This window comes from Desmodus rotundus, chromosome 9 (genome assembly GCF_022682495.2).
Source record: "Desmodus rotundus isolate HL8 chromosome 9, HLdesRot8A.1, whole genome shotgun sequence".
Classification (NCBI taxonomy): Eukaryota; Metazoa; Chordata; class Mammalia; order Chiroptera; family Phyllostomidae; genus Desmodus; species Desmodus rotundus.
In genome coordinates, this window is record NC_071395.1 from 43,847,032 (window position 1) to 43,874,120 (window position 27,089).

At 40.0% G+C, this 27,089-nt stretch overlaps 2 protein-coding genes and 1 pseudogene across 4 annotated transcripts in view; 2 read left to right on the forward strand and 1 right to left on the reverse strand.

Annotated features, from left to right (window-relative positions):
• The window catches only part of LOC112301497 (olfactory receptor 7A5), a 167,028-nt gene that overhangs the window by 82,542 nt on the left and 57,397 nt on the right, over positions 1–27,089 (forward strand). The gene's annotated exons all lie outside the window — the stretch shown is intronic.
• LOC112301554 (eukaryotic translation initiation factor 3 subunit E pseudogene) lies at positions 14,369–15,691 on the reverse strand (annotated as a pseudogene).
• LOC128781569 (olfactory receptor 7A10) lies at positions 17,188–25,515 on the forward strand. 3 transcript variants are annotated; one of them, XM_053930522.2, is made up of 2 exons: positions 17,188–17,256; positions 24,579–25,515. In XM_053930522.2, the coding sequence occupies exon 2, from the start codon at positions 24,592–24,594 to the stop codon at positions 25,513–25,515; it is 924 nt and encodes a 307-aa protein (XP_053786497.1). In that variant the 5' UTR covers positions 17,188–17,256; positions 24,579–24,591. The 3 variants fall into 3 exon arrangements, with proteins under 3 accessions (XP_053786497.1, XP_053786496.1, XP_053786498.1); XM_053930521.2 differs by lacking the exon at positions 17,188–17,256 and adding an exon at positions 21,469–21,638; XM_053930523.2 differs by lacking the exon at positions 17,188–17,256 and adding an exon at positions 21,469–21,638 and having other exon boundaries at positions 24,647–25,515.

Sequence of the window (27,089 nt, forward strand, 5' to 3'; positions counted from 1 at the left end):
ACCACCGAATCCCATTGGCATTCTACCATAGAAGTTCATATCATAAACACAGGGAGTCAGAATAGAGCAATTTAAGAAGCAGAGGCCAACAAGAAAAGCCTCACAAACAATGGGAAGACAAAGAAACAATTCCCAAATGAAAGGAAAGGAGGAAGTCTCAGAAAGAATGCTAACTGAAAAAGAGGCAAGTCAACTATCAGATACTGAGTTCAAAGCAATGGTCATCAGGAAGCTCACTGAGCTCTCTGAGCTCAAAGAGAACTACCAGAAACTACAAGGAAACTACAATGAACTCACTGCAAACTATAACAACATGAAAAAGGAAATAGAAAATATCAACAAGAGCCAAGAGGTAATGAAGAACACAATTTCTGAATTGAAGAACACAGTAGAAGGAATAAAAAGCAGACTTGATGAAGCAGAGGATCGGATCAGCGAGCTGGAGGACAAAGTAGAAAAAAACACCCAGAAAGAGCAATAAAAGGAAAAGAGGCTCAGAAAGAATGAAGAGGCAATCAGGGAAATGCAGGACAACATGAAACGTAACAATATCAGTATAATAGGAATACCGGAAGGAGAAGAAGAAGAGCAAGGGATAGAAAACCTGTTTGAAAAAGTAATGATGGAAAATTTCCCTAATCTGAGGAGAGAAAAAGTCACCCAAATCCAGGAATCACAGAGAGTCCCAAGCAAGAGGAACCCAAAGAGACCCACTGCAAGACACATCATAATTAAAATGGCAAATTTCCAAGACAAAGAGAGGATCTTAAAGGCAGCAAGGGAGAAAAAGGAAGTAACATACAAGGGAGCCCCAATAAGGTTAGCAACTGACTTCTCAATGGAAACGCTCCAAGCCAGAAGAGAATGGCAAAAAATATTCCAAGTAATGAGAAACAGAGGCCTGCAACCAAGACTACTTTACCCAGCAAAGCTCTCAATCAAGATAGAAGACCAATTAAAGAGTTTCCCAGACAAAAGAAGTCTAAAAGAATACAGCTCCACCAAACCAGCTCTGCAAGAGATGCTAAAGGGACTGCTTTAAGGAAAAGAAGGAAAACAGAGAGAGAGAGGAACACACGTAGGAAATAATGGCAATGAATAACTACCTATCGATAATAACCTTAAATGTAAATGGATTAAATGCTCCAATCAAAAGACATAGAACAGCTGAATGGATAAGAAAACATGACCCACACATATGCTGCCTACAAGAGACCCATCTCAGGACAAAAGACTTACACAGACTGAAAGTGAAGGGCTGGAAACAAATTTTCCAAGCAAACGGACAGGAAAAAAAAGCAGGGGTAGCAATAGTCATATCAGACAAAATAGACTTCCAAAGAAGGGCCATAAAGAGAGATCCAGAAGGTCACTTCATAATACTCAAAGGAAGAATCCACCAAGAAGACATAAACATTGTAAATATATATGCACCCAACATAGGAGCACCCAAATACATAAAGAAAATCTTGGAGGACTGCAAGAAAGATATTGACAGCAACACAATTATAGTAGGGGATTTTAACACCCCACTATCAAAAATGGACAGGTCTTCCAAACAAAAGATCAACAAAGATATTGTGTCACTTAACAATACCCTAGAGGAAATGGACTTAACTGATATATACAGAGCTTTTCATCCCAAAGAAGCAAAATACACATTCTTTTCAAGTGTCCATGGAACTTTTTCAAACATAGACCACATGATAGGACACAAAGCAAGCCTCAACAAATTCAAGAAAATTGAAATCATATCAAGCATCTTCTCTGACCACAAGGGTCTGAAACTAGAAACCAACCCCAAGGATAAAAACCCAAAACACTCAAAAACATGGAGACTGAATAGCATGCTATTAAACAATGAATGGGTCAAGAACAAGATTAGGGAAGAAATCAAAAACTTCCTGGAAACAAATGAAAACGAACTCACAACAACCCAAAACCTATGGGACACAGCAAAGGCAGTCCTGAGAGGGAAGTTCATAGCAATACAGGCCTACCTTAAGAAGTTAGAAACAGTTCAAACAAACAACCTAACCCTATGCCTACAAGAACTGGAGGAACAACAACAAAGACAGCCCAGAGCAAGCAGAAGGAAGGAAATAACCAAGATCAGAGCAGAACTAAATGACATAGAGACTAAAAGCACAATTGTAAGGATCAATGAATCCAGGAGCTGGTTCTTTGAATAGATAAACAAAATCGACAAGCCTTGAAGTAGGCTCATCAAGATGAAAAGAGAGAGGATCCAAATAAACAGAATTAGAAATGAAAGTGGAGAGATTACAACTGATACCACAGAAATACAAAGGATCGTAAGAAATTACTATGAAGAACTGTATGCTAAGAAATTTGAAAACCTAGATGAAATGGACACATTTCTAGAAAAATATAATCTTCCAAAACTGAATGAAGAAGAAGCAGAAAACCTGAACAGACCAATATCAGCAAAGGAAATTGAAGCAGTCATCAAGAAACCCCCATCACACAAAAGCCCTGGACCAGATGGTTTCAGAGGAGATTTCTACAAAGCATTTAAGGAAGAGCTAACCCCTATCCTTCACAGACTATTCGAAAAAATCCAAACTGATGGAAGACTCCCAAACTCTTTTTATGAAGCCAACATCATCCTAATCCCAAAACCAGATAAAGACACAACGAAGAAAGAAAACTTCAGGCCAATATCGCTGATGAACATAGACGCTAAAATTCTCAACAAAATATTAGCAAACCGCATCCAGCAATACATTGAAAAGATCACCCACCATGACCAAGTGGGATTCATCCCAGGGATGCAAGGATGGTACAATATTCGCAAATCAATAAACATAATACATCACATCAACAACAGCAAAGACAAAAATCACATGATCATATCAATAGATGCAGAAAAAGCGTTCGATAAGATACAGCACCCATTTCTGATAAAAACACTCAGCAAAGTGGGAATAAAGGGAGCAGTCCTCAACATAATTAAGGCCATATATGAGAGACCTACAGCCAACATCACACTCAATGGACAAAAACTTAGAGCTTTCCCACTAAGATCAGGAACAAGACAAGGATGCCCTCTCTCACCACTCCTAGTCAACATAGTATTGGAAGTCCTAGCCACAGCAATCAGACAAGTAAAAGCAATAAAAGGCATCCAAATTGGAAAGGAGGAAATGAAACTGTCACTGTTTGCAGACGACATGATAGTGTACATGGAAAACCCTATAGACTCCACTCAAAAACTACTCGACCTAATAAATGAATTTGGCAAAACAGCTGGATACAGAGTCAATACCCAGAAATCAAAGGCATTCCTGTACACCAGCAACGAAACTGCAGAAACAGAAATCAGGAAAAAATTCCCATTTGATATAGCAACAAGAAAAATAAAGTACCTAGGAATAAACCTAACCAAGGAGGTAAAAGACCTGTACTCAGAAAACTACACAACATTGAAGAAAGAAATTAAGGAAGATACAAACAAATGGAAGCATGTACCATGTTCATGGATTGGAAGAATTAACATCATCAAAATGGCCATACTACCCAAAGCAATTTATAGATTCAATGCAATCCCTATTAGAGTACCCATGACATATTTCACAGATATAGAACAAACATTGCAGAAATTCATATGGAACCATAAACGACCCTGAATAGCTGCAGCAATTTTGAGAGAGAAGAACAAAGCAGGAGGGATCACAATACCTAATATCAAACTGTATTACAAGGGCACTGTGATCAAAACAGCCTGGTACTTGCATAAAAACAGGCACATAGACCAATGGAACAGAATAGAGAGCCCAGAAATAAACTCAAGTCTATACGATCAATTAATATTTGACAAAGGAGGCAGGAGCATAAAATGGAGCAAAAACAGCCTCTTCAACAGATGGTGTTGGGAGATCTGGACAGCTACGTGCAAAAAAATGAAACTCGATCACCAACTTACTCCATACACGAAAATAAACTCAAGATGGATAAAAGACTTAAATATAAGTTGTAACACCATAAATGTCCTTGAGGAAAACATTGGCAGGAAAATCTCAGACATTCCACGCAGCAACATCCTCACAGACATGTCCCCTAAAGCAAGGGACATAAAGGAAAAAATAAACAAATGGGACCTCATCAAAATAAAAAAGCTTCTGCATGGCTAAAGAAAACAGCACCAAATTACAAAGAGAACCAACAGTACAGGAAAACATATTTGCCAATGATACCTCAGACAAGGGCCTGATCTCCAAAATATATAAAGAACTCACAGGACTCCACTCCAGGAAGACAAACAACCCAATGAAAAAATGGGCAAAGGACTTGAACAGACACTTCTCCAAGGAAGACATACAGAGAGCCCAGAGACATATGAAAAGATGCTCAGCATCACTAGCCATCAGAGAGATGCAAATCAAAACCACAATGAGGTACCATCTCACACCAGTCAGAGTGGCCAACATAAACAAATCCACAAACAAATGTTGAAGAGGATGTGGAGAAAAGGGAACCCTCGTGCACTCTTGGTGGGAATGCAGACTGGTGAGGCCACTGTGGAAAACAATATGGAATTTCCTCAGAAAACTAAAAATGGAACTGCCCTTTGACCCATCAATTATGCTGCTGGGATTATACCCTAACAACCCTGAAACACCAATCCAAAAGAACCTGTGTACCCTAATGTTCACAGCAGCACAATTTACAATAGCCAAGTACTGGAAGCAACCTAAGTGCCCATCAGCAAACGAGTGGATCCAAAAACTATGGTATATTTACACAATGGAATTCTATGCAGCAGAGAGAACGAAGGAGCTTATACCCTTTGCAACAGCATGGATGAAACTGGAGAGCATTATACTAAGTGAAATAAGCCAGGAGGTGAGGGACAAATACCATATGATGTCACCTTTAACTGGAACATAAGCAATAGAAGGAAAAAGCAAACAAAATATAACCAGAGTCATTGAAGTTAAGAACAATCTAACAATAGCCAGGGCGGGGGTGGGGGGTGGGGGCGGGGATAGTGGGTAGAGGGGATTACAGGAACTACTATAAAGGACACATGGACAAAACCAAGGGGGAGGTTGGAGGGGGGGAGGGAGGTGGGTTCACCTGGGGTGGGGTGGAGGGATGGGGAGAAAAGGCATACAACTGTAATTGAATAACAATAAATTTAAAAAAAAAAAGAAAAAAAAAAGAAGCATCTCAGAGGACAGTTTTCATGTCCATGGTCATTACTATTTTCTATAGCACCACCTTTACTACACTTCTTGATAATGTAGATTTGAAGATATTTGTATTTTTTATAACTGGTCTCCTGGTTTTATACACTTCATTCTGTTATTCAGCTGTGTGTCCACATAGCCTACCATAGCCCCTGGAAAAAATTCAGTAAAAAATCCATTTGTGCAGGAAGGGTCTACTATGAAATATAATTTTACTAAATAGTTTCATGTAACATGTAACAGATGACCTTACATATAATGAAACAAAAAGGAGGCAGACTGTTTACTGTTCCACGAAATATTTTTCATGGTACACATCTACTCATTGAAGTGTGCAATATGATATCCATGTGTGAGGGGTGAAGAATGACATGGAGTGTTTGTGCTTGAAAACTTTCAACATGTTCCATACAAATATGACTCCTTCTAATGTTCTAATGAAATGTCTCCTGTTTTTAACATTTACAATTCCACCTAGGACACAGTGAGTGACTGGTATGAACATCATACAATATATATCTCGTTTATGCTCAGGATGTCTACAGTCTTTATGATCAAAGAATGAATCACGCAGGAGTTAAAATCCTGCCAAGTCATGTGAAAAGGGGTCACCAATTTTCCTGCAGAAACGTGCAGGTCATTCCACCCTCTTCTGACTGCCTGAAAGGGAACGTCAGTGGACTCATGTTTATGCAGTTATCTGAAATATATCTGAGTAAAAGCAGGATTGTGGATGCTGTCCTCCAACATCAGTACTAAAGCTAAAAGCAAGTAGCAGAATATTATAATTGCCCTAAGTTCTGTTTGCTTATATTATAATATCATTTTGTTATTTCTATATAACGAGCCGCCCCAAATGGGAACAGTTTAATATAATTCCTTTATTTTCTAAAGGTTTGTAAAGTGGGGAGGTGTTTTGATCCTGCTTATCTCCTCATGATTCTGTAGTCAGGTATGGGTCAGCTGGGGTATGTCTGGTTTCCTTGGCTGGGCTTTGCTATATATTAGGGGCACAGGTTCTGGGAATGATCCAGAAAGGCCTTGGGTGGGATAAGTGAGCTGTGTGTGAATGTCCCCTCCTCTGGAAAGCCCACCTGGTATGTTTACACAGCCCTGCCAGCATTTGAGTGTGAGCAGCCGAAATGACAAGGCCTGGTAAAGGACATTGTCACTTCCACCATGTTTATTGCACAAAACAAATAAAAATTCATAGTCCATCCCGGTTTCAAAGGTGGAGAAATAGACCCGGCCTTTGCATGGGAGGAGCTTCACAGTCACGTGGCCAAAGACTGCAAACAGAGAAAGAATTGGGGTCAACTCTGCAAACAGTCTACCTAGCACTTGTGTAAATTTCAATTCAGTCATTTTATTTCTGCATCCCCCACCTCAAACTGAATGATCTTAGAGAAAAATGTGAGAGTAAAAATATGTTTAATGAGCAGATGTGGAATTCTTCCGTAGAGGGTCAAACAGCTCCATATATGAACACCACCACCCCTGCCCCCCCCCACCATCTTGCAGTTTCTAATCTGAAAAATAATAAAACTTTCTGTCCAGACTTCTCGAGTCCAGAGACTGAACTCTTGGATTAACACAGCTAGGGGGCTCTTCCTTTCCTTGCACCATCTCTTTGGGCTTCCTCATGTGGACAGTGCTTTCAGTTTCATTGTCATGGTCTTCACATATTCATAATGATTCCCAATCTGGTACTTTTATTTGCTGGGGGTGGGGTGACTGATGGAAAGAGCTGGCATTTAAAATGCAGATACAACAGAGAATGGAATTTGACAGAAGAGGGGGTGTTGCTGAATAAGTTCCACTGTGAATAGCCTGAATGTAAAGGTTGAGGAGAGAGGAGAATCTCTGGAGACCAGAAGGTACCCAGCAGGGAGGGCAGTAAGTGATGTCACAAGTGCCCATCCATGCCAGGTTCCTTTCTGGTTAATGGTAGGTTCTGTGACCACTAAGTATTTACTTATGCAGACAAAAAAACCGTAAATTTTTCATTCGGTATCCCTATGGCATTTTGGGGGTGTATTTTAATAATTATCTTCCAGATTCTTCTTATTTATTAAGGCTTTTTAAAAAATAGTCCTCACCCTAGGGTATGTTTATTCATTTTCCAGACAGAGGAAAGAGGGAAGGGAGAGAGACAAACATCAATATGACAGAGAAACATTGATTGGTTGCTTCTCTATGTGCCCCAACCAGGATCAGACCTTTCACCTAGCATATGCTCTACCAGGAATTGAATCGCAACATTTTGGTGTTCGGTACGATGCTCCAACCCATTGAGCCATTTCTGTGCAGCAATTACAAAAACACAGATACACTTATTACAACGGTGTGTTGAGTTTGGGTTGGCACTAAGCTTAAAGGGATGTTCTGCCACATTAAAGACTTCAATAAATTAAACCTTTATTTATTTGCAAATCACAGGTGTAGAGTTAGGGAGGGAGTTCGAGGCTACTCTGACAGTCTCATGAAATTGTTAAAGAAAGAGTCTTATTTTTTATGCACCATGATTCCTTGTGTGTGTGTTTTGTCTTCGTGGTCACACAGAATGGCTGCTGTACCTCTAGAACACCGTCTGTCAGCCACACAGGAAATCTGGGAGGAATTATGGGGAGTATTGGTGAGTATGAAAAGGGATTATTTTATGTCTTTGAAGTGCAACATACTCATGAAAAATTATCACATTACATGTTCAATGAACTTTCACAAGCCTAATATAATCCTTGTAATCATAACTCAGACCAAAAATAGAACATGTCCAGCCACACAGTAGCTTCCTTTGTGCCTAATTCCAGTCACCACTACTCCCCACTCTCCAGATTTCTCATAGCATAGGTTACTTCTTGCTTATTTTGAACTTCATATAAACAGAATGTTGCAGTGTGTATTTTCACAGCTGCCATAGTTTGCTCAATTTTATGCTTTCATCGTTCAATATTATGCCAGTATGTATATTGATATTTGTAATTAAAAATCTTGTTTAAATTAAGAAGTATAGGATTTCCAAAAGTTCCACTTAACGGACTTCCATAGACATGTCTTTGGGCAAAATCCTGTCACATAATGTGGCAGGCAGAACAATGGCCTGCCAAAGGTGTCCACCTACTGAACCCCAACATTTGTGAACATAGGCTACATGAATTAGATGATAGATGAAATTAAGGTTTCTAATAAGCTAAGCATGAAGCAGGAGAGTATCCTGGATTATCTGAGTGGGCCCAAAGTAATATTTCCTTAACTGTGAGACAGGAAGGCCAGAAGTGATGTGATGCAGGAAAGACTTGCTCCCCCATTGCCGACTTTGGAGATGGGGATGGGGCAGAAAACTAAGGAGTGTTGTCATCGTGCAGAACCAGGAAAAGGCAAACAAATAGATTATCCTTTACAGCCCCCTAAAGAAAACACAGGTCTTCAGACACCTTAAACGTTAATAAAATGAGGCATATTTTGGACTTTTGACCTTAAAAACTGAATGATAATAAAGGTGAGTGTGGGTTGTTTTTTTAACATATAATTGATTTTTAGCATTATAGTATTTTCTGAACAACATAATGATTAACCAAATAAGTCAAGTTATCATCTATCACCAAACAATGTAACAAAAATGTGTTTCCTATGATGAGAACCTTTAATAGTTACTCTCTCAACACCTTTTAACACACAGCACAGTGTTATCAGATGTTGTCACTGTGGATTACATCCCCAGAACTTACTGATGTTGTAACTGGAAGTTTGTGCCATTTGACCAACTCCATCCATTTCACCTATGTCCCCATCTGCCACCTACAACAACCACTGATCTCTTCTCTGTGTGTATAAGCTCTTGTGTTGAGACAGAGATAATACACAGTTTTTGAATTTCTATGTCTGACTTATTTCCTTTAGCACAATGCCCTCTACATTCAACCATGTTGCCACACATAGTACGATTTCATTCTTTTCTACCACTGAGTAATATTCCATTGTATATATGTAGCACATCTTCTTTATCCAGTCATCTATTGATGGACACTTGGGTCATGTGTTCTTATTCACTCAGCCACCCTTTGTCTTTTGATGAGAGCATTTAAAGTAATTATTGATAGGTATGTAGTTATAGAATTCATATCTAAAGAGCGGTGACCTCCTTCTGGGAAGAAAGAGGACAAAGAGATAAGAACCTCAAGAGGTCTCCCAGGACTAAATCTGGCACAAGTTTGCATTCTGTTTTTCTCTCCTAGCCCCAGCCAACTAAATCTCTCAGGAAACAGAAAGGCAAAAAAAAACTTCTTCAGTGAGGCACATGGGAATTCATCTCCTCAAGCCACATAAACCCTTAAATGGTTCCACTCAGGTGTACTCTACCAATCGTAGATTATGGGAAACACAGGTGTGTCTTCCAGAGGTCACATGAGTGCTTCAACCTCTCTGCCCTTTCTGGGGCTATAGAACAGCAGCCCCACAACAAATGTTCTATTCCTGAGTCTGCAGGGAGGTTCTGGGTTATCAGAGTGTCTTCTTTCTACCATCTATCTTTTCTGGTGTTAGCCTCCATCCTGGGGCATCCCTCCCCTTGTTTTACTGCTCCTCATTTCCACCATGGAGGACGTATCAGTTTCCCTCACACAACTGTCTTGTTTTGCAGCCTCTGCAAATATTTATTAAGCAATTACTGTATGGTAAGCACTAAAATATATTCTGTGGAGGAAGAAAATAGTAAGAATTGCTCCTTCTTTTAAGCTCAGAGTCTAAACTTGGGCAAAGTCATGTAAATGAATAAATGCAATATTGTCAGGTGTTACTGTACTCTTGTTGAAAGGGTCCCAAATAGTCAACTCCTCCTGCAGGTCCACCAAGGCCCCAGGCCAGCCAACAGTAGCATTGAAACTTGAAGGACAAGTGGAGGTATATTCCAGGTGCAGAATGAAATAAGCACACACCAGAAAATGATACAGAAAAGTAATTAGGCATTATAATGAAATGTTAATGTGTTGTTAGCAAATGAAAAATAGCTGTTGAGTAATTATTGATAGGTACGTGATGAACAAAGAGGAGCAGACGATAAAAACTGAAACATGAGCCTAGCTATGTGGGCAGTCAGCAGATAACAGAGTCTTATATTCTGGCTACAGAATTGCTGACTAATTCTAAAATTAGTGGAGAGTCAGTGCAGGGTTTATGACAATTGATGTCCAGAATACTTCTCACCCTGTGGAAAGGTCATCCTAGATTAAGTTTTTTTGTTTTTTGTTTTCTTTCTTTTCCTTTTTAAAATATATTTATTGATTATGCTATTACAGTTGTCCCATTTCATCCCCCTCACTCCACTCCATCCTGCCCACCCCCTCCCTCCAACATTCCCCCCCTATATTTCATGTCCATGGGTCATACTTATAAGTTCTTTGGCTTCTACATTTCCTACACTATTCTAACCCCCCCCCCCCCCGTCTATTTTCCACCTATCATCTATGCTACTTATTCTCTCTACCTTTCCCCCCCTCTCCCCCTCCCACTCCCCTATGGACAACTATCCATGTGATCTCCATCTCTATGGTTCTGTTCCTGTTCTAGTTGTTTGCCTAGTTTGCTCTTGTTTTTGTTTTAGGTGTGGTCATTAATAAGTGTGAGTTTGCTGTCATTTTTACTGTTCCTATTTTTTATCTTCTTTTCCTTAGGTAAGTCCCTTTAACATTTCATATAATAAAGGGTTGGTGATGATGAACTTCTTGAACTTGACCTTATCTGAGAAGCACTTTATCTTCCCTTCCATTATAAATGATAGCTTTGCTGGATACAGTAATCTTGGATGTAGGTCCCTGCGTTTAATCTTGGGTATTGTAATTATGATGTGCCTTGGTGTGTTCCTCCTTGGGTCCAGCTTCTTTGGGACTCTCTGAGCTTCCTGGACTTCCTAGAAGTCTATTTCCTTTGCCAGACTGGGGAAGTTCTCCTTCATTATTTGTTCAAATAAGTTTTCCATTTTTTGTTCTTCCTATTCTCCTTCTGGCACCCTTATAATTCGGATTTTGGAATGTTTAAAGATGTCCTGGAGGTTCCTAAGCCTCTCTTCATTTTTCTGAATTCTTGTTTCTTCATTCTTTTCTGGTTGGATGTTTCTTTCTTCCTTCTGGTCCACACCATTGATATGAATCCCAGTTTCCTTCGCATCACTATTGGTTCCCTGTACATTTTCCTTTGTTTCTCTTAGCATAGGCTTCATTTTTTCATCTGTTTTTAGAACAGATTCAACCAAGTCTGTGAGCATATTGATAACCAGTGCTTTGAACTGTTCATCCGATAGGTTGGCTATCTCTTCCTCACTTAGTTGTATTTTTTCTGGAGCTTTGAAGTGTTCTGTCATTTGGGCCATTTTTTGTTTGTTTGTTTGTCTTGGCGCAGCTGTTACTTAAAGGGGTGGAGCCTTAGGTGTTCCCCTGGGCGGGGTAATGCAGGTCGCAGGTTGCTGTGCTGTGATGCTAAATGTGGGGGAGGGGCCGAGTCAGAGCAATGGCACCTGCTCCACTCTCCACCAGATTTCAGTCTTTCACTCAGCTACCCACAATCAAATTGGGCCCCTCTGGTGCTGCTTCCTGAGTGGGTGGGCCTGTGCACACCCTAGGCCCCTGTGGGTCTCTCCAACGACCTCTCCTGTGAGGCTGGGAGTCTCTCCTGCTGCCGCCCCAACCCCCATGGGCACTTCCAAACAGGTTTGAGGCTTTATTTCCCCAGGCTGGAGCCCTGGGTTGTGCAGTCTGCTTTGCTCCCTGCCCTTTGTCCAGTTTACCTGTGCGCGAATGTGGGGCTGCGGGATGCTAAGCGCCACTCTGCCTGCCCTGTTCTCTGCCACTCTGAGTCTGGCCCTCTTGGCCTATCTGCGCAAATGTGGGGCCGCAGGGTCTGCCAGTGGTCAGACCGCCTCCCCCTTTTGTCCCACACTCTGCGAGTCTCAGTCCTGCCACGGCAATGTGAGTCCACTCTGCCCCGGCTGCCCGTGTGCACCCCTCCTACCGTTCTGGATGAATGTTTATTTTTTATTTCCTTGGTGTAGGACTTCCTTGCTGTTAGTTTTTCTGCCAGTTCTGGTTGTGCCAGGAGGCACAGTGTGTCTACCTACGCCGCCATCCTGGTTCTCACCCCTAGTCAAGTTTTTATCTTCATGTGATGAACTTATTATATGAAAGTCATAGATAAAAGTGAAGTGGATATACTTTGATGGCAATAGGCAAATGTGTAGAGGAAAAGAGGTTACCAGAGGATGAGGTAAGAGAAAATGATGGATAATTGCTTCAGAGATACAGGATGTCTGTTTGGGATGATGAAAATGTAAGGTGGTGATGGCTGGACATTTTGAATGTACTTAATGCCACTGAGTTCACATTTAAAAATGGCTAAAATGGGAAAGACAATTGTGTGTTGATATTTTCTTGCACTTTGTTGAGTATTTTCAGTATTGCAATCTGGAATTCTCTGTCATTTTTAGCACATATTTCCCTGTGTTCAACTTTGCTTTCTGGAGGCTTTTATTTTCTTTCTAAGCTGCTTCATTACCGTGGTTATTCAATCTATTTGATGGGTTCCTTTTGTGTCTAGGCATCTCTGTATGTGTGGCACTTCTCTAATGGATTCCTAGGAAGAGGTCTTGCCATTATTTTCTAGGATGTGGCACTGAGTCTACAGTTTTTGAGCTGTGTGAAATCCCATAATTGACCTCAGTAGCTGCTGTCATTGTAGCAGTAATGCTCGGGGGTGGGGTTTTCTGCAGTTACCAGATTCACTTTTTCTTTTGCCCTGTTGTTGTAGGTGAACTTGGACCTCCGTGGGGCCCCCTCAGTACCCAAACTTGGGGTCAATGTCAGAGTGAAATCTTTACTCAGGAGAAATAGTGATTGTATAGTAAGCATTATTCATTTTGCACGTAAAGTACTCCACAACCTGACACCAGTTGTGACAGAAGGTGAGTTTTGGGAATCCATAGTATGGAAGGACTCAATGGCTCTTTTTCTTTTTTTCTGGATTGCCAACTGCCTGAAAGCCACAGCTGAGCCCTTGTGCTCTGTACTTTTCCAGGTCCATCATATATTCTTCCCTCCTCTGTTTGTTCACTCTGGCCCACCTTAAATGTTTCAATGTGTAGGTCTCTGAGGCATACATGTCCATTGAGCAATGAATCCTTTGTCAAATTATAGCTGTTCGAATTGTTGACATTTCTGGGGGAGTCACCAAGGGGATCTCTCACACAGTCACTTCTCTGACATCACTCCCCTTTACCCATCTTTAAAGCCAGCAGTGTAGCATTTCTAATCCTTGCTCTGATACCAATTATATCTTCATCCTTCCTCTTCTACGTTCAGAGAACCATGGTGATTACTTTGGCCTCACCTATGTAGTTATTGCCAATTTTATGTTTTACATTTATTTTTAATTACCATTACCATACAACATTATATTGGTTTGAGGTATATAACATAGTGATTCAATACTTATATACCTTACAAATTGATGACTACAATATGTCTAATAACCACATGTCACTGTATATAGTTATTACAGTATTATCAATGCTATTGCCTATGCTGTACTTTACATCCCCATACTTATGTTATAACTAATGTTTATACTTCCTAATCCCCTTCCTGTTATTCCCCAATCCCATACCCTCCTTATCTAGTAACCCTCAGCTTGTTCTCTCTATCAATTTGTTTCTGCTTCATTTTGTTTATTTATTGTCCTTTTTAGATTGCACTTTGCTTTTTTCCCAAGTAGAAGAGATACCTTCTACCATTTCTCAGTGCGAAACAGCTACGTGAGCTCTAGATCCTACTCCAGTCCATGAACTGCTATGCTTTTTTCCTTCTAAGTAATTTATTGAAGTATAATTGTATAATTGGGACATGATTCAAATATACAATGTGATGAATAAAAGTCATAAAAATTATACGCCATACTTCACATTTCCAGTTTGTATAAGTCAAGAAAGTGCACAATAAACTTTTATTTAATGAAACAGCCAGTTTTATTCAAATTCTCCAAAATTTATACTCAATATGTTGTTTCCAAAATGTATGTCACCATTTATATAATGGTTTTATTATTTCATTTTTCCTTTACACTTTTTTGTTGTTGTTGTTTTTGGGTTTTTTTGGTCTTGTCTTCATAGTTCTTCAGTGGAAGGCAGAGTCTTGAGTTGCCCAGTTAGGAGCCTCTGACCCAATACTTTGATTAAGTTTCTTCTCAATATTCATGGCCAACACCGGCTTTCCAAAGGAAAGGCTTTTGGTCTTTTCAATAACTTGCTGGTAGGGTGAGACTGCATCGTTACCCATAATCACATGACCTAATTTAGAATCAATTTTGGCATCCAGTCTTGTATTTCTAATCAAATTTACAGTCCACCTTTCAGCTTCTTCCGGAGTCATGTTAATGCTGATACACTGGTGGATGCAACAAAAAGTCTCAAATATGTAGAGATGAGCATTTTCCATAAAATCCTCAATACAATCCACCAAGAAGTGATTCACAAGCACACATTCACATTCCCTCAGCTTTTTCTGAGCTCCTACAATGTCAAAGGTAACATATAAATATTTAACAAACTCTGTAATTGGGTCTTTCTATGTGTAAGACTCCTGTTGAATAACTTTAACTAGATCTTTTAGCACCTGTTCGCATTTGCCAACATCTTTGTTTGTTATGACTGGTGTAGTTAAGTACCGAAAAATATGTGGACACATTGTCTGAATTGCATTAAGATACTGTGGCTGGTAGAGGAAGAGATCAATAATATTACCCTGCCCTTTGGGGTGTTCGAAGAAAACAAACAGAGACCAGTGAATGAGCCGTGTTCGCTGCTGAAGAGACTGGAGTGGAGAACTCACAGAATTTTTATCGATGGTCTCTTTTAACCAGGTAAGGTCTTCCGTGGCTGCATCCCAATTCTGCATTAAGATTTCAGAGGCCAGTTTCCCCCAGAGTGAACTCAAAGCATTTCTATCCATTGCTGGAACCAATGCTCTAAAGAAGTAAAGGTATTCTGCTGCTCCAGAATAATTTCTACATTCATATTCGAATTTTGCAGACCTGTAGAGTGTGTCTAAATATTCTTGCCTAAAGCCATGCTTGTCTGACAGGCAGTCAGACAACATCCAACCATCCCTGCCTGACTGCATTTGCCTTGTAGTTTCTGGATCTTCAAGCATCTTCACAGCTGGTTCTGTTTCTGCCTGAAGCTGTTTCAGCTGTGCAACAACTATGGTTTTTTTTTCTCTCAAAGCATGAGGATTATCATCACAATAAAGGTTTTTGTATACATCCATAGCAAAGTCTATCATGTTGGTATCACTAAGAAGATCCAATTTTCCTTGTAATAATTCCTTTTCTTTATATGACTCCTTTATGGAAAGAAACTCAAACAATGGAAAGACTAGATGCCAATCCAAAAAGTGCGGGATGGAAGTAATCAGGTCATACTTCACCATGTTGCCAAAGAAGAGGCCCAAGAACGTTTAATGGCTTCTCAGTGTAATTGTTAAACCAGAGTCCCAATTTCCTTATTTCTGAAGGTAAAGTAGGATAGCAAACATAACTTCAGATGAATGATATAAATGAGAAATAAAATGAGATGTGCATATTTTCTTGACTCCAAGTAAACTGTTCCAGGTAACGTTGTATGTACACGTTTAAATTTATTTGTGTACATTTTTATTTCAAATAAACACACATATATACACTCAAACATAGACCCATATATAATCTCATATTTGAAAGGACACTTAAGAGAAAGTTGAAAAGGATAAAAAAGAAAAGAATGAATATAAAATTTAACATAATAAAATTTTACTATAAAATTTAAAGATGGAGAAATTTAGACACAAAGATTTAAAGTAAATGCTACCCATAAATTTAATGAATCTTTTCCTTTTATTAATATTTCAAAAGCATATAATTTAAAGTACATTGACACTTCAGCAGGAAGAAATTCTATACCAGCCAGAGAGACTGCATATCTACCGAATGAATATACGTGTCTTCCACTTAAGTGGGGAATAGAATACAAAATGCCTTTTCCCAGGGGAGGCTAAATGAATGAAATGAGACATTTTAACTCAATGACGTGAACAAATTCCTTTTGCTAAATATCTGTTTTCAAGTATTAGGGCTAATGTAAAAGTAACACACCAGTGATTTATAAACAAACATACTCAATCTCTTACAATTCCTGAGGTCACATGGGTGTAAACCAAGACTTTTGCAGGGTTCGCTTTCTTCTGGAAGCTACAGGGAAGAATCTCTTTACTTCTGTATTCCAAGCTGAGATTATAGTGCAAAAAAATGTAACTATTTCTTATAACTAACAAATATTTCATAGTGAGGGACTATACGACACCTCTTGTGGTATGAGGTTAAAACTGCAAATTCTGTTCGCCAAAGTGTCATGAAGCCCACTGTGTAATCCTCAAGGTTTAATCAAAGGAACTTAGTTCTCCTCCTTGTTGAAAAGAAAATAGCAATTTTCTGTGGATATGAGGGGCCGTGTCCCTACTAGAATTCAACTATTGGGGATTTGAGTTTTCTAATCCAGAGTGGATCCTCAGTCTTAAATTTGGAAAATTTTTAAATCAGGGTTTGGATAAAGTGCTGGGAGGTTAGTATTCTCGAAGCCACAGGCCTTTTCAGAGGAACTAGTAAAAACAGGATTCACTGGACTTCCAACCTGGTCTTTTGGGAACATAGAATCTCCAGGAAAAAAATTCCTTCTGTCCAGATCCACAGGGAAACCATGCAATTAGAGGTTGGAAGAACATGAAAATGCACCTAACGAGCAGACATAGGGAGCTGTAAATAGCTCCTCATCTCCAGCCTCTCAGTGTGTGTCACCTTGGGCTGGATGGGACCTGATTGTTGCTTTTGGAACCCTAACTTTGTCTAGGAGACCAATGTTTGCCTCCTTCCTGCTGTCTTGTCTCAGCAGAGAGCTTCAGCCTCCATTGTCATCCATCCAAGAGGCTACACTTTCTTACTGGGAGTCTGCCCTCTCAGAGCTCTGGATCAGGTGAGGCCATATGGGCAGTAGGTGCTCCAGGAAAGGGTCAGAGAGATCCAATGCCAAGCACATTCATCTGAGGCCTCTTGACAGCCATCAGCCTATGGTTGTTTGTTTACCTGATTAACTAGTTCATGATTTGTTTGGGATGCTAAAAAGAGAAGTAGACATTGAAGTCAGCAACACATGTGTCATTGCTCACTACTCCCTAGGAAGCCCAATTGAGGTGGCAGTGGGAGGCATAAAGTATTTCAAGTGAGAGTAGAACAGGTACAATGAGTTTTGAACCTAAAGGGAGTAGGAAAATAGAGTAGTAGCTGTGGAGAGCTGTCCACTAAAGCAAGGGCAGTTCTTTATTTTTATCATGCGGCATATTCAATTCTGTTTTCATATTGATGAGACAGATCCATATTCAGTACACTTCTTGCAAATATTACCTGGCAACAGTGGTCATGATATGTGCATCCACAGTATCTTCTTTTACTCTGCATTTTCAATTAGAATTAAAGAGAATTTCTTTGATAAGTAAAGAGAGTTGTGCTAAATAGCTTAACTTTGTCACTACTTCAGCCTGTGACCTGAATACATTTGTGGGTTAGTTATTCATTTGTTTTCTCTATTGGAAATTGCAAATTCCAGACATTTACAGAGTGAGGTCACCGTGCTCTGATTCCTGTTTTTTATTGCTTTGTTCTAAACAAAGAATTGGGGAAGATTTTTTTTCGACCAACTTTGTTGTCATTGAGTCCTTTTGTGTACATATATGAGAATTGTGAGTGTTTATTAACTGTGTGGGCTGAAATCTATCACTCATTCATGCTTTTAAAAAATGACTTTTAAAAAAATATTTTATTGTTATTCACTTACAGTTGTCTGCATTTTCTCCCCACCCCTCTATCCCACTTCAGCCAAACCCATCTCCCTCCCCTGTTTCAACCCCCCCTTGTTATTGTCCATGTGTCCTTTATAGTTGTTCCTGCAAACTCTTCACCCTTTTCCTCTTTAATCCCCTCCCTTCTCTGCTCTGTTCTCTGTCAGCCTGTTCTCAATTTCAGTGTCTTTGGTTATGTTTGGCTTGCTTGTTTGTTTTGTTGATTAGGTTCCTGTTAAAGTGGAAGGCACTCTTTATAAAGATTTAACTGAAGATTACCTATACCTACCATAAGCAGATTTGAATCCATATATCTCTATATAAGAAGAAATTATGACTTAGATACTGATTTCTCCTGACTTTATAAACCTCTTTATAATATTCTTTTACTTCCAACTCTATGGCAATTTAATCTGGGATCAGTGGCCCTTGTTGATATTAATATTATGTTCTCTCTTAATATGAATTAATTTGATTCTCACCTGATTATTTTTCATACAATATTTTTTAATCAGTATACTTAACCTAATTACATTCCTGCTGCTAATCTGTATTCCATAAGGTCTTCGTTTCTTTTTTAAAATCTTGTCTTCCTATGTTCTGCTCACATACACACTCATGTGGTTTTGTACAGATGCATGAACAGCATCCTGGCCCATCAGGAATGCTCTTTGCGTGTTGTATAGTTTTTGGTTTTCTTTTTCCTATGTGTCCACTCTTCCTTCCTACTCAACAATACCTACGGTCTTCCCTCCAGTCACAGAGGGTGTAAGATGCTGATTCATTATTTCCATGTCTACATAATATTCTGTGGCATGGCTGTGCTAGTCACACTTGAAATCTAAGATATACTTTCTCATTACATTGCTATTATAACAACATATGAAAATATTTTGAGATTGTTATGTTAAAATTCTGGTTCTCCACCAGAGGAAATACTGTTAGCCTATGGGACACAAAGCAATCTTTGGAGACATTTTTGGCTGTCACATGGGAGATGTCAGTAAAGTCCAAGTTGCTCTAAGCCTTCTGCCATGGCCAGGAGAGACCACACCTCAGACAAAGACCTGGCCCAGAATGTCCTTCCTGCAGAGACTGAGGAGCCCTGCGTTAGAGACACAGGTGCTGGCAGTGTGTGCAGCTGCCTGCAGTCTGTTTTCCCAATGCTGTAACACTCCACAGTTCTGCCAGGAAAAAATAGAGCACCCCTTTGCTCCCCATTTGAAAGTCTGTATCCCACTCAATGTGACATTTTTCTAAGTTTTTCTCCAGGATGACAGGTGTGAAGGAACTCTTTTGTTGTTTGCTTACACTTCTTCTGATTTTCATGAAGGATTCATATTTGATGTTTTTGAATGATTTGAATATTACTATATGTTTATGAATTTTTCATGTCAGCCTTTTAGATGCCTTTTAAAAATTACGGTGGTTGGATGTAGAAGAGGGTGAAAGGGGGATAAGTGTTGACAGAAGGAGACTTGACTTGGGGCACTGAACACACAATACAAAATATAGGTGATGTATTAGGTAGTTGTACAACTGAAACCTATATAATTTTATTATGCAATGTCACCCCAATAAATTCAATAAAAATTAAGAACGTAAAAAGAAAAATAAATAAAAATTATTATTTCTCAATTGACTTAGGGGATGTTTGGCCATAAAAATGTTTTGCATTTTATTTGTTAAATATGTCTGTTTTTTTAAATATATTTATTGATTATGCTATTACAGTTGTCCCATTCCCCCCCCACTCCACTCCATCCTGCCCATCCCCTCCCTCCAACATTCCCCCCCTATAGTTCATGTCCATGGGTCATACTTATAAGTTCTTTGGCTTCTACATTTCCTACACTATTCTTACCCTCCCCCTGTCTATTTTCCACCTATCATTTATGCTACTTATTCTCTGTACCTTCCCCTCTCCTCCCTCCCACTCCCTTATTGACAACCCTCCATGTGATCTCCATCTCTATGGTTCTGTTCCTGTTCTAGTTGTTTGCCTAGTTTGCTCTTGTTTTTGTTTTAGGTGTGGTCGTTAATAAGTGTGAGTTTGCTGTCATTTTTACTCTTCCTATTTTTTATCTTCTTTTCCTTAGGTAAAACCCTTTAACATTTCATATAATAAAGGCTTGGTGATGATGAACTTCTTGAACTTGACCTTATCTGAGAAACACTTTATCTTCCCTTCCATTATAAATGATAGCTTTGCTGGATACAGTAGTCTTGGATGTAGGCCCTTGCCTTTCATGACTTGGAATACTTCTTGCCAGCCCCTTCTTGCCTGTAAGGTCTCTTTGGAGAAATCAGCTGACAGTCTTATGGGAAGTCCTTTGTAGGTAACTGTGTTCTTTTCTCTTGCTGCTTCTAAGATTCTCTCCTTCTGTTTTATCTTAGGTAATGTAATTATGATGTGCCTTGGTGTGTTCCTCCTTGGGTCCAGCTTCTTTGGGACTCTCTGAGCTTCCTGGACTTCCCGGAAGTCTATTTCCTTTGCCAGACTGGGGAAGTTCTCCTTCATTATTTGTTCAAATAAGTTTTCCATTTGTTTTCTTTCTCTTCTCCTTCTGGCACCCCTATAATTCGGATGTTGGAATGTTTAAAGATGTCCTGGAGGTTCCTAAGCCTCTCCTCATTTTTCCAGGTTCTTGTTTCTTCATTCTTTTCTGGTTGGATGTTTCTTTCTTCCTTCTGGTCCACACCATTGATTTGAGTCCCAGTTTCCTTCGCATCACTATTGGTTCCCTGTACATTTTCCTTTGTTTCTCTTAGCATAGGCTTCATTTTTTCATCTAGTTTTCAAACAGATTCAACCAATTCTGTGACCATCTTGACAACCAATGTTTTGAACTGTGCATCCGATAGGTTGGCTATCTCTTCCTCACTTAGTTGTATTTTTTCTGGAGCTTTGAAATGTTCTGTCATTTGGGTCATTTTTTTGGTCTTGGCGCAGCTGTTACTTAAAGGGGTGGAGCCTTAGGTGTTCCCCTGGGCGGGGTAATGCAGGTCGCAGGTTGCTGTGCTGTGATGCTAAATGTGGGGGAGGGGCCGAGTCAGAGCAATGGTGCCCGCTCCACTTTCCACCAGATTTCAGTCTTTCACTGTGCTACCCAGAATCAAACTGTGCCCCTCTGGTGCTGTCTCCCAAGTGGGTGGGCTTGTGCATGCTCTAGGCCCCTGTGGGTCTCTCCAAGGACCTCTCCTGTGAGGCTGGGAGTCTCTCCTGCTGCCGCCCCAACCCCATGGGCACTTCCAAACAGAGGTTTGAGGCTTTATTTCCCCAGGCTGGAGCCCTGGGTTGTGCAGTCTGCTTTGCTCCCTGCCTTTTGTCCAGTTTACCTGTGCGCGAATGTGGGGCTGTAGGATGCTAAGTGCCACTCTGCCTGCCCTGTTCTCTGCCACTCTGAGTCCGGCCCTCTAGGTTTATCTGCGCGAATGTGTGGCTGCAGGGTCTGCTAGTGGTCAGACTGCCTGCCCTGTTGGTCCCACACTCCGCCAGTCTTGGTCCCGCCACGGCAACGTGAGTCCTCTCTGCCCCGGCTGCCCGTGTGCACCCCTCCTACAGCTCTGGATGAATGTTTATTTTTTATTTCCTTGGTGTTGGACTTCCTTGCCGTTTGATTTTCTTCCAGTTCTGGTTGTTCGAGGAGGCGCAGTGTGTCTACCTATGCCACCATCTTGGTTCTCTAATATGTCTGTCTTTTTACTCCTGATTCTCTGACTTGATTAGGGTGGTTTGGCCCACCTATCAATATTAATATGTAGTTTTCATTATGTTCACCTAAAAGGACTGCTTCCTCTTTCAGTGAGTAGGGAATCCCCCAGATTTTATGTAACAGACAGAGGTAGGAGATCAACTTCACTTTCTTGCAGGTGGATGTTTATTTTTCCAGCTTTTATTCAACAATCCAACCTTTCAAAACACATAGAAATACAACGTTACCATGAGTTAAAAGTACTTAGATACTGAGGACTAATTCCTCATTCATCCAACAAATAACACTGAGCCTCTGTTTGCCACCGTGTCTGGGAACATCATACATTACCTTCTGTGTCTATGCCTTTGCCAATTTAATTATGAATGTACTTTGGTATTTATATCTTGTTTTCATAACTTTTTGATGCTCCCCTCATTTTCTTTAACACAGTTGTTAAATCACTGTGTTCAATCAGGTTTTATTCTCCCTGCCATTCCTTTCATTACTTCACTTTCACTTCAACGGATTCCTGGGTAAGTGCACAGGTATTCACAACATCCACGAAAGTACCGAGGTGAGAAAAGCAGGCGAAGCCCTGCATGTTCAGATCTGGCATTGTTTTATTTTGTTTTTAATTTAGCAGATTTTACTTATTTATTTTTTCAATTATGAATTTCTGTTTTGATTTTTATTTATTTTTTCTTGTATCTCCACACTATTTTTAAAATATATTTTATTGATTGTGCTATTGCAGGTTCCCCACGTTCCCCTCTTTGCACCCCTCCACCTGGCACCCTCCCTCCTGTCCACATTCCGTTGCTTTTGTTCATTTCCATGGGTCATACATATAAAAGTTGTTTGCCTTCGACATTTCCTCTATTATTCTTATGCTCCCTTTGTCTATTTTCTACCTACCATTTATACAACAGACGCAACTGCCCACACTATTTTTCATTGTTGTTACAGTACAGTTGTCTCCATTTCCCCCCCACCACTATCCCCCACCACATTGTGATGTTGAAGGCAGAGTACAGTGAAATAAACGTTTGCATGATAACGTGGTTGGGCTTAAGTCACATGAAGAAAGTTCCTCAGTGTAAAAGGACGGATTGTCATGGCATGTGCAGGGTTTATTGTTCACATCCTGGGGAGGCCTTTGCATGTTGGATGGAGACCAGAACCAGAATTAGTGCTTACTGATTTGTCAAAAATTAGGTCCAAATCCTAAGTCCAAGAAAAAGAAAGTGGCCACATGAGAAATGTGAGGGAGGGGTTGTGTCATCTGCAATTTAACCTTATAAAAACCCATTGTTCAAAGAACTATAGAATAAGCACAGGAAAAGCCAGTCTTGTACAGCTTGATATTAAAAAGAATCCCTTTTCTAAAATATAGTTTGTTTTATTGGTCACTTTTCACTAGGTAGTCAATCTGCAGGGTGTTTCCACACCATATGTAAATAACTACCTTTGTGATTTGGATAAATACATCTTTAGTCCATCATTATTTTTGCTTGACATCAAGGGCTGGAGTTAGGTTTTGAAAGCTGCCAGAATTCAAATGCATTTCTTCCTCATCATCTCTGAGAGATCACCTGAACTTATTATCAATAGATATATTTCTACCTCATGTCCATTTTATTCTTTTCTCTCCTTCTACATTTATGTTTTTTTAAACACAGGGTATAAAATGGACATTCCATTATGGAACCCACAGCTTATTTGTGCACTTACCATAGCAGTATTGAGGTAATATGCCTAAATTCTTCTTGGAAAAGATATTTGATCTGTATAGCTGAATTGTATGTAGTCACAGCCTAAATAGTGAGTAAGACAAACATGGAGACCACACCCATGAGGAGACCTGGTGTGTGTGTGTACCTGCCTCGTAAACTGACAGCAGTGCTCAGAGCAGGGGTACCCAGACCCATGTATTCCAAGGTGACTTATCACGCAGGGGCCAGAACTCCATCAAGAGAAGGAACTGAGGAGGAAATTCTTTTCAGTTCACAGGATGCTTTTCCAAGCAGATTAATACAGTGCAAGATTTTCATAGTGTGCAAAAGGGACTCTATGTGACTTGAAGTTTCAACAGCAACATGGAGGCCCCCTTGTTTCTTACTATCATCTGACACCATCTCTCCTGCCCCTGACACGCTGGCTCAGTGTGAGCCTTGATTTTCCAAAACTACCATCTTCCTCAGGGCCTTTGCACTATCTGTTCCTGTTGCCTGGAAAACACTTGCTCCCTCTTGGCCTCCTGCTTAGTCTTCTTTGAGGTGCCTATTAGCGTGTTGCCTCTTGGAAGTCTTGACAAAAAAAAAAACCCAGCTATCAACTTTCAACATTTAATGTGATTCACCTTTTATACAACATGTACTCCATTGATTATGTTGTATTATTGTGTTTATTTGATCATATTATTTGTCCATGATTGGGTTGTATAGACTCTTGTTTTTCATCAGACTGTACTCTGAACAGTGCCTGGACCATGGTCTAAAGTCAGTATACGAGTATATTCCTCAAATGCACATACTACATCCTTAATTATACAGCAATATACATTGTGCTTGAAGAATGGGTTGATGGTACAAAAAAAAAATCCTAATGAGCAATGGCAAAGGACATGACTTAGAAGAACCAGATTATACACCAAATGTGGAAATTATGTTTTGGATTCTAAAATATAAATGTAGCATTTTCTTAAGTTACTAATGCTTGCTAATGTGAAAATTAGTTATTCACTTGCTTCTATTTTCTGGTAGTCACCTGCGCCACATGGAACCAGGCAATGTTACACAAGTTTCAGAATTTCTTCTCCTGGGATTTTCAGAGACACCTGGACTTCAGCCCCTTCTAATTGGTCTCTTCCTCTGCATGTACCTGATCACTGTGTTGGGAAACCTGCTCATCATACTGGCTGTCAGCTTAGACACCCAACTCCACACACCCATGTACTTCTTCCTCTCCAACCTGTCCTTGGCTGACATCTGTTTCACTTCCACCACCATCCCAAAGATGCTGCTGAACATCCAGACACACAGCAATGCCATCACCTATGCAGGCTGCATCACCCAGATGTATTTTTTCATACTGTTTGCAGGGTTGGATGACTTTATCCTTACTGTCATGGCCTATGACAGATATGTGGCCATTTGTCACCCCCTGCACTATACTGTCATCATGAACTCCCAGCTCTGTGGACTGCTGGTTCTGGTGTCCTGGATCATTAGTATTCTGAATTCCTTGTTAGAAAGCTTAATGTTGTTGAGGCTGTCCTTCTGCTCAGACTTGGAAATCCCCCACTTTTTCTGTGAACTCAAACAGGTGGTCCAACTTGCCTGTTCTGACACTTTTCCTAATGACATGGTGATATATTTTGGGGCAGTGTTGCTGGGTGGTGGTCCCCTTACTGGGGTCCTTTATTCTTACTCTAAGATAGTGTCATCCATATGTGCAATCCCATCAGCTCAGGGGAAGTATAAAGCATTTTCCACCTGTGCATCTCACCTCTCAGTTGTCTCCTTATTTTATGGTACAAGCCTAGGTGTGTATCTCGGCTCCGCTGGTACCCACAGCTCACAGTCAACTGCAACAGCCTCAGTGATGTACACGGTGGTTGCACCCATGCTGAACCCCTTCATCTACAGTCTCAGGAACAAGGACATAAAGAGGGCCCTCGAAAGATTTCTTGTCAGGTAGGCTTCTCAAGGGCCAACAGTACATGGCTGAAGAAGTGCCCATGAATGTTCAAATCTTCAGAGCAAGAAGTTCTGACACAAGTCAATACAATATTTGGACCATACGTAATAGACATTCTCATGTATCTCATGGGTTAACACGAACTACATTAAATAATTTATTCTCTTGTGACATATATCATTCCAAGTAATATTTTTGTCCTTTTACTAAAAAAGTTCTCATGAATTATACTACTTGTACGTACTAAACTACAATTGGATACTGAGTTCATTTACATAATTTTGTTGTAAAGGACCGTCTCAGAGGACAGTTTTCACTTCCATGGTCATCACTAATTTCTATAGCACTATCTTTACCACACTATTTGATAATATAGATTTGAACATATTGGTAGATTTTATAACTGGTCTCCTGGTTTTATGCACTTCATTCTTCTATTAAGCAGTGTGTCCACATAGCCTACCACAGCCCCTGGAAAAAACTGTCCATCAAATCCATGTGTCCAAGAAGGGTCTACTAAGAAATACCATTTTAGTAAATAGTTTGATCTAACATGTAACAGATGACCTTACATATATGAAACAAAAAGAGCCAGACATGTTAATGTTACACAAAATATTTTTCATGGTACACATCTACTCATTGAAGTGTGCAATATGATGTCCATGTGTGAGGGGTGAACAATGACATGGAGTGTTTTGTGATTTTTTCTGAATTATTTTCCTGTTTCTGCTTGAAAACTTTAAATGTGTTCTCTACAAATGGGACTCCTTCTACTGCTCTAAATGAAATGTCTCCTCTTTTTAATGTTTACAATTCCACCAATGGGACAGTGAGTGACCAGTATGAATATCATGCAATATATATCTCGTTTATGCTCAGGAGGTCTTCAGTCTTTACGATCAAAGGATGAATCATACAGGAGTTAAAATCCTGCCGAGTCATGTGAAAAGGGGTCACCAATTTTCCTGCACAAATGTGTAGGTCATTCCACCCTGTCCTGACTGCGTGGAAGGGAACTTCAATGGACTCACGTTTATGCAGTTATCTGAAATACATCTCAGTAAAAGCAGGATTGTGGATGCTGTCCTCCAACATCAGTACTAAAGCTAAAAGCAAGTAGCAGATTATTATAATTGCCCTCAGTTCTGTTTGCTTTGAGTATAATATCAGTTTGTTATTTCCATATAACAATCCATCCCAAAAGGAAACAGTTTAACATAATTCCTTTATTTTCTAATGGGTTTGTAGAGTGGGGAGTGGTTCTGATCCTGCTTATCTCCTCATGAGTCTGTAGTCAGCTATGGGTCAGCTGGGGTGTGTCTGGTTACCTTGGCTGGGCTTTGTAATATATTAGGGGCTCAGGTATTGGGGCTGATCTAGGGGGGCCTTGGCTGGGTTAAGTGACCTATGTGTGAATGTCCCCTCCTCTGGAAGGCCCACCTGCTATGTTCACACAGCTGAGCCAGCATCTGAGTGTGAACAGTTGAAATGACAAGGCATGGTTAAGCACACTGTCACTTCCACCATCTTTATTGGCAAAAACAAATAAAAATTCATAGTCCATCTCAGTT

Bases quoted from the DNA above. Each gene is read 5' to 3' on its own strand.
- LOC128781569 (XM_053930522.2), top strand. From the start codon at position 24,592: ATGGAACCAGGCAATGTTACACAAGTTTCAGAATTTCTTCTCCTGGGA.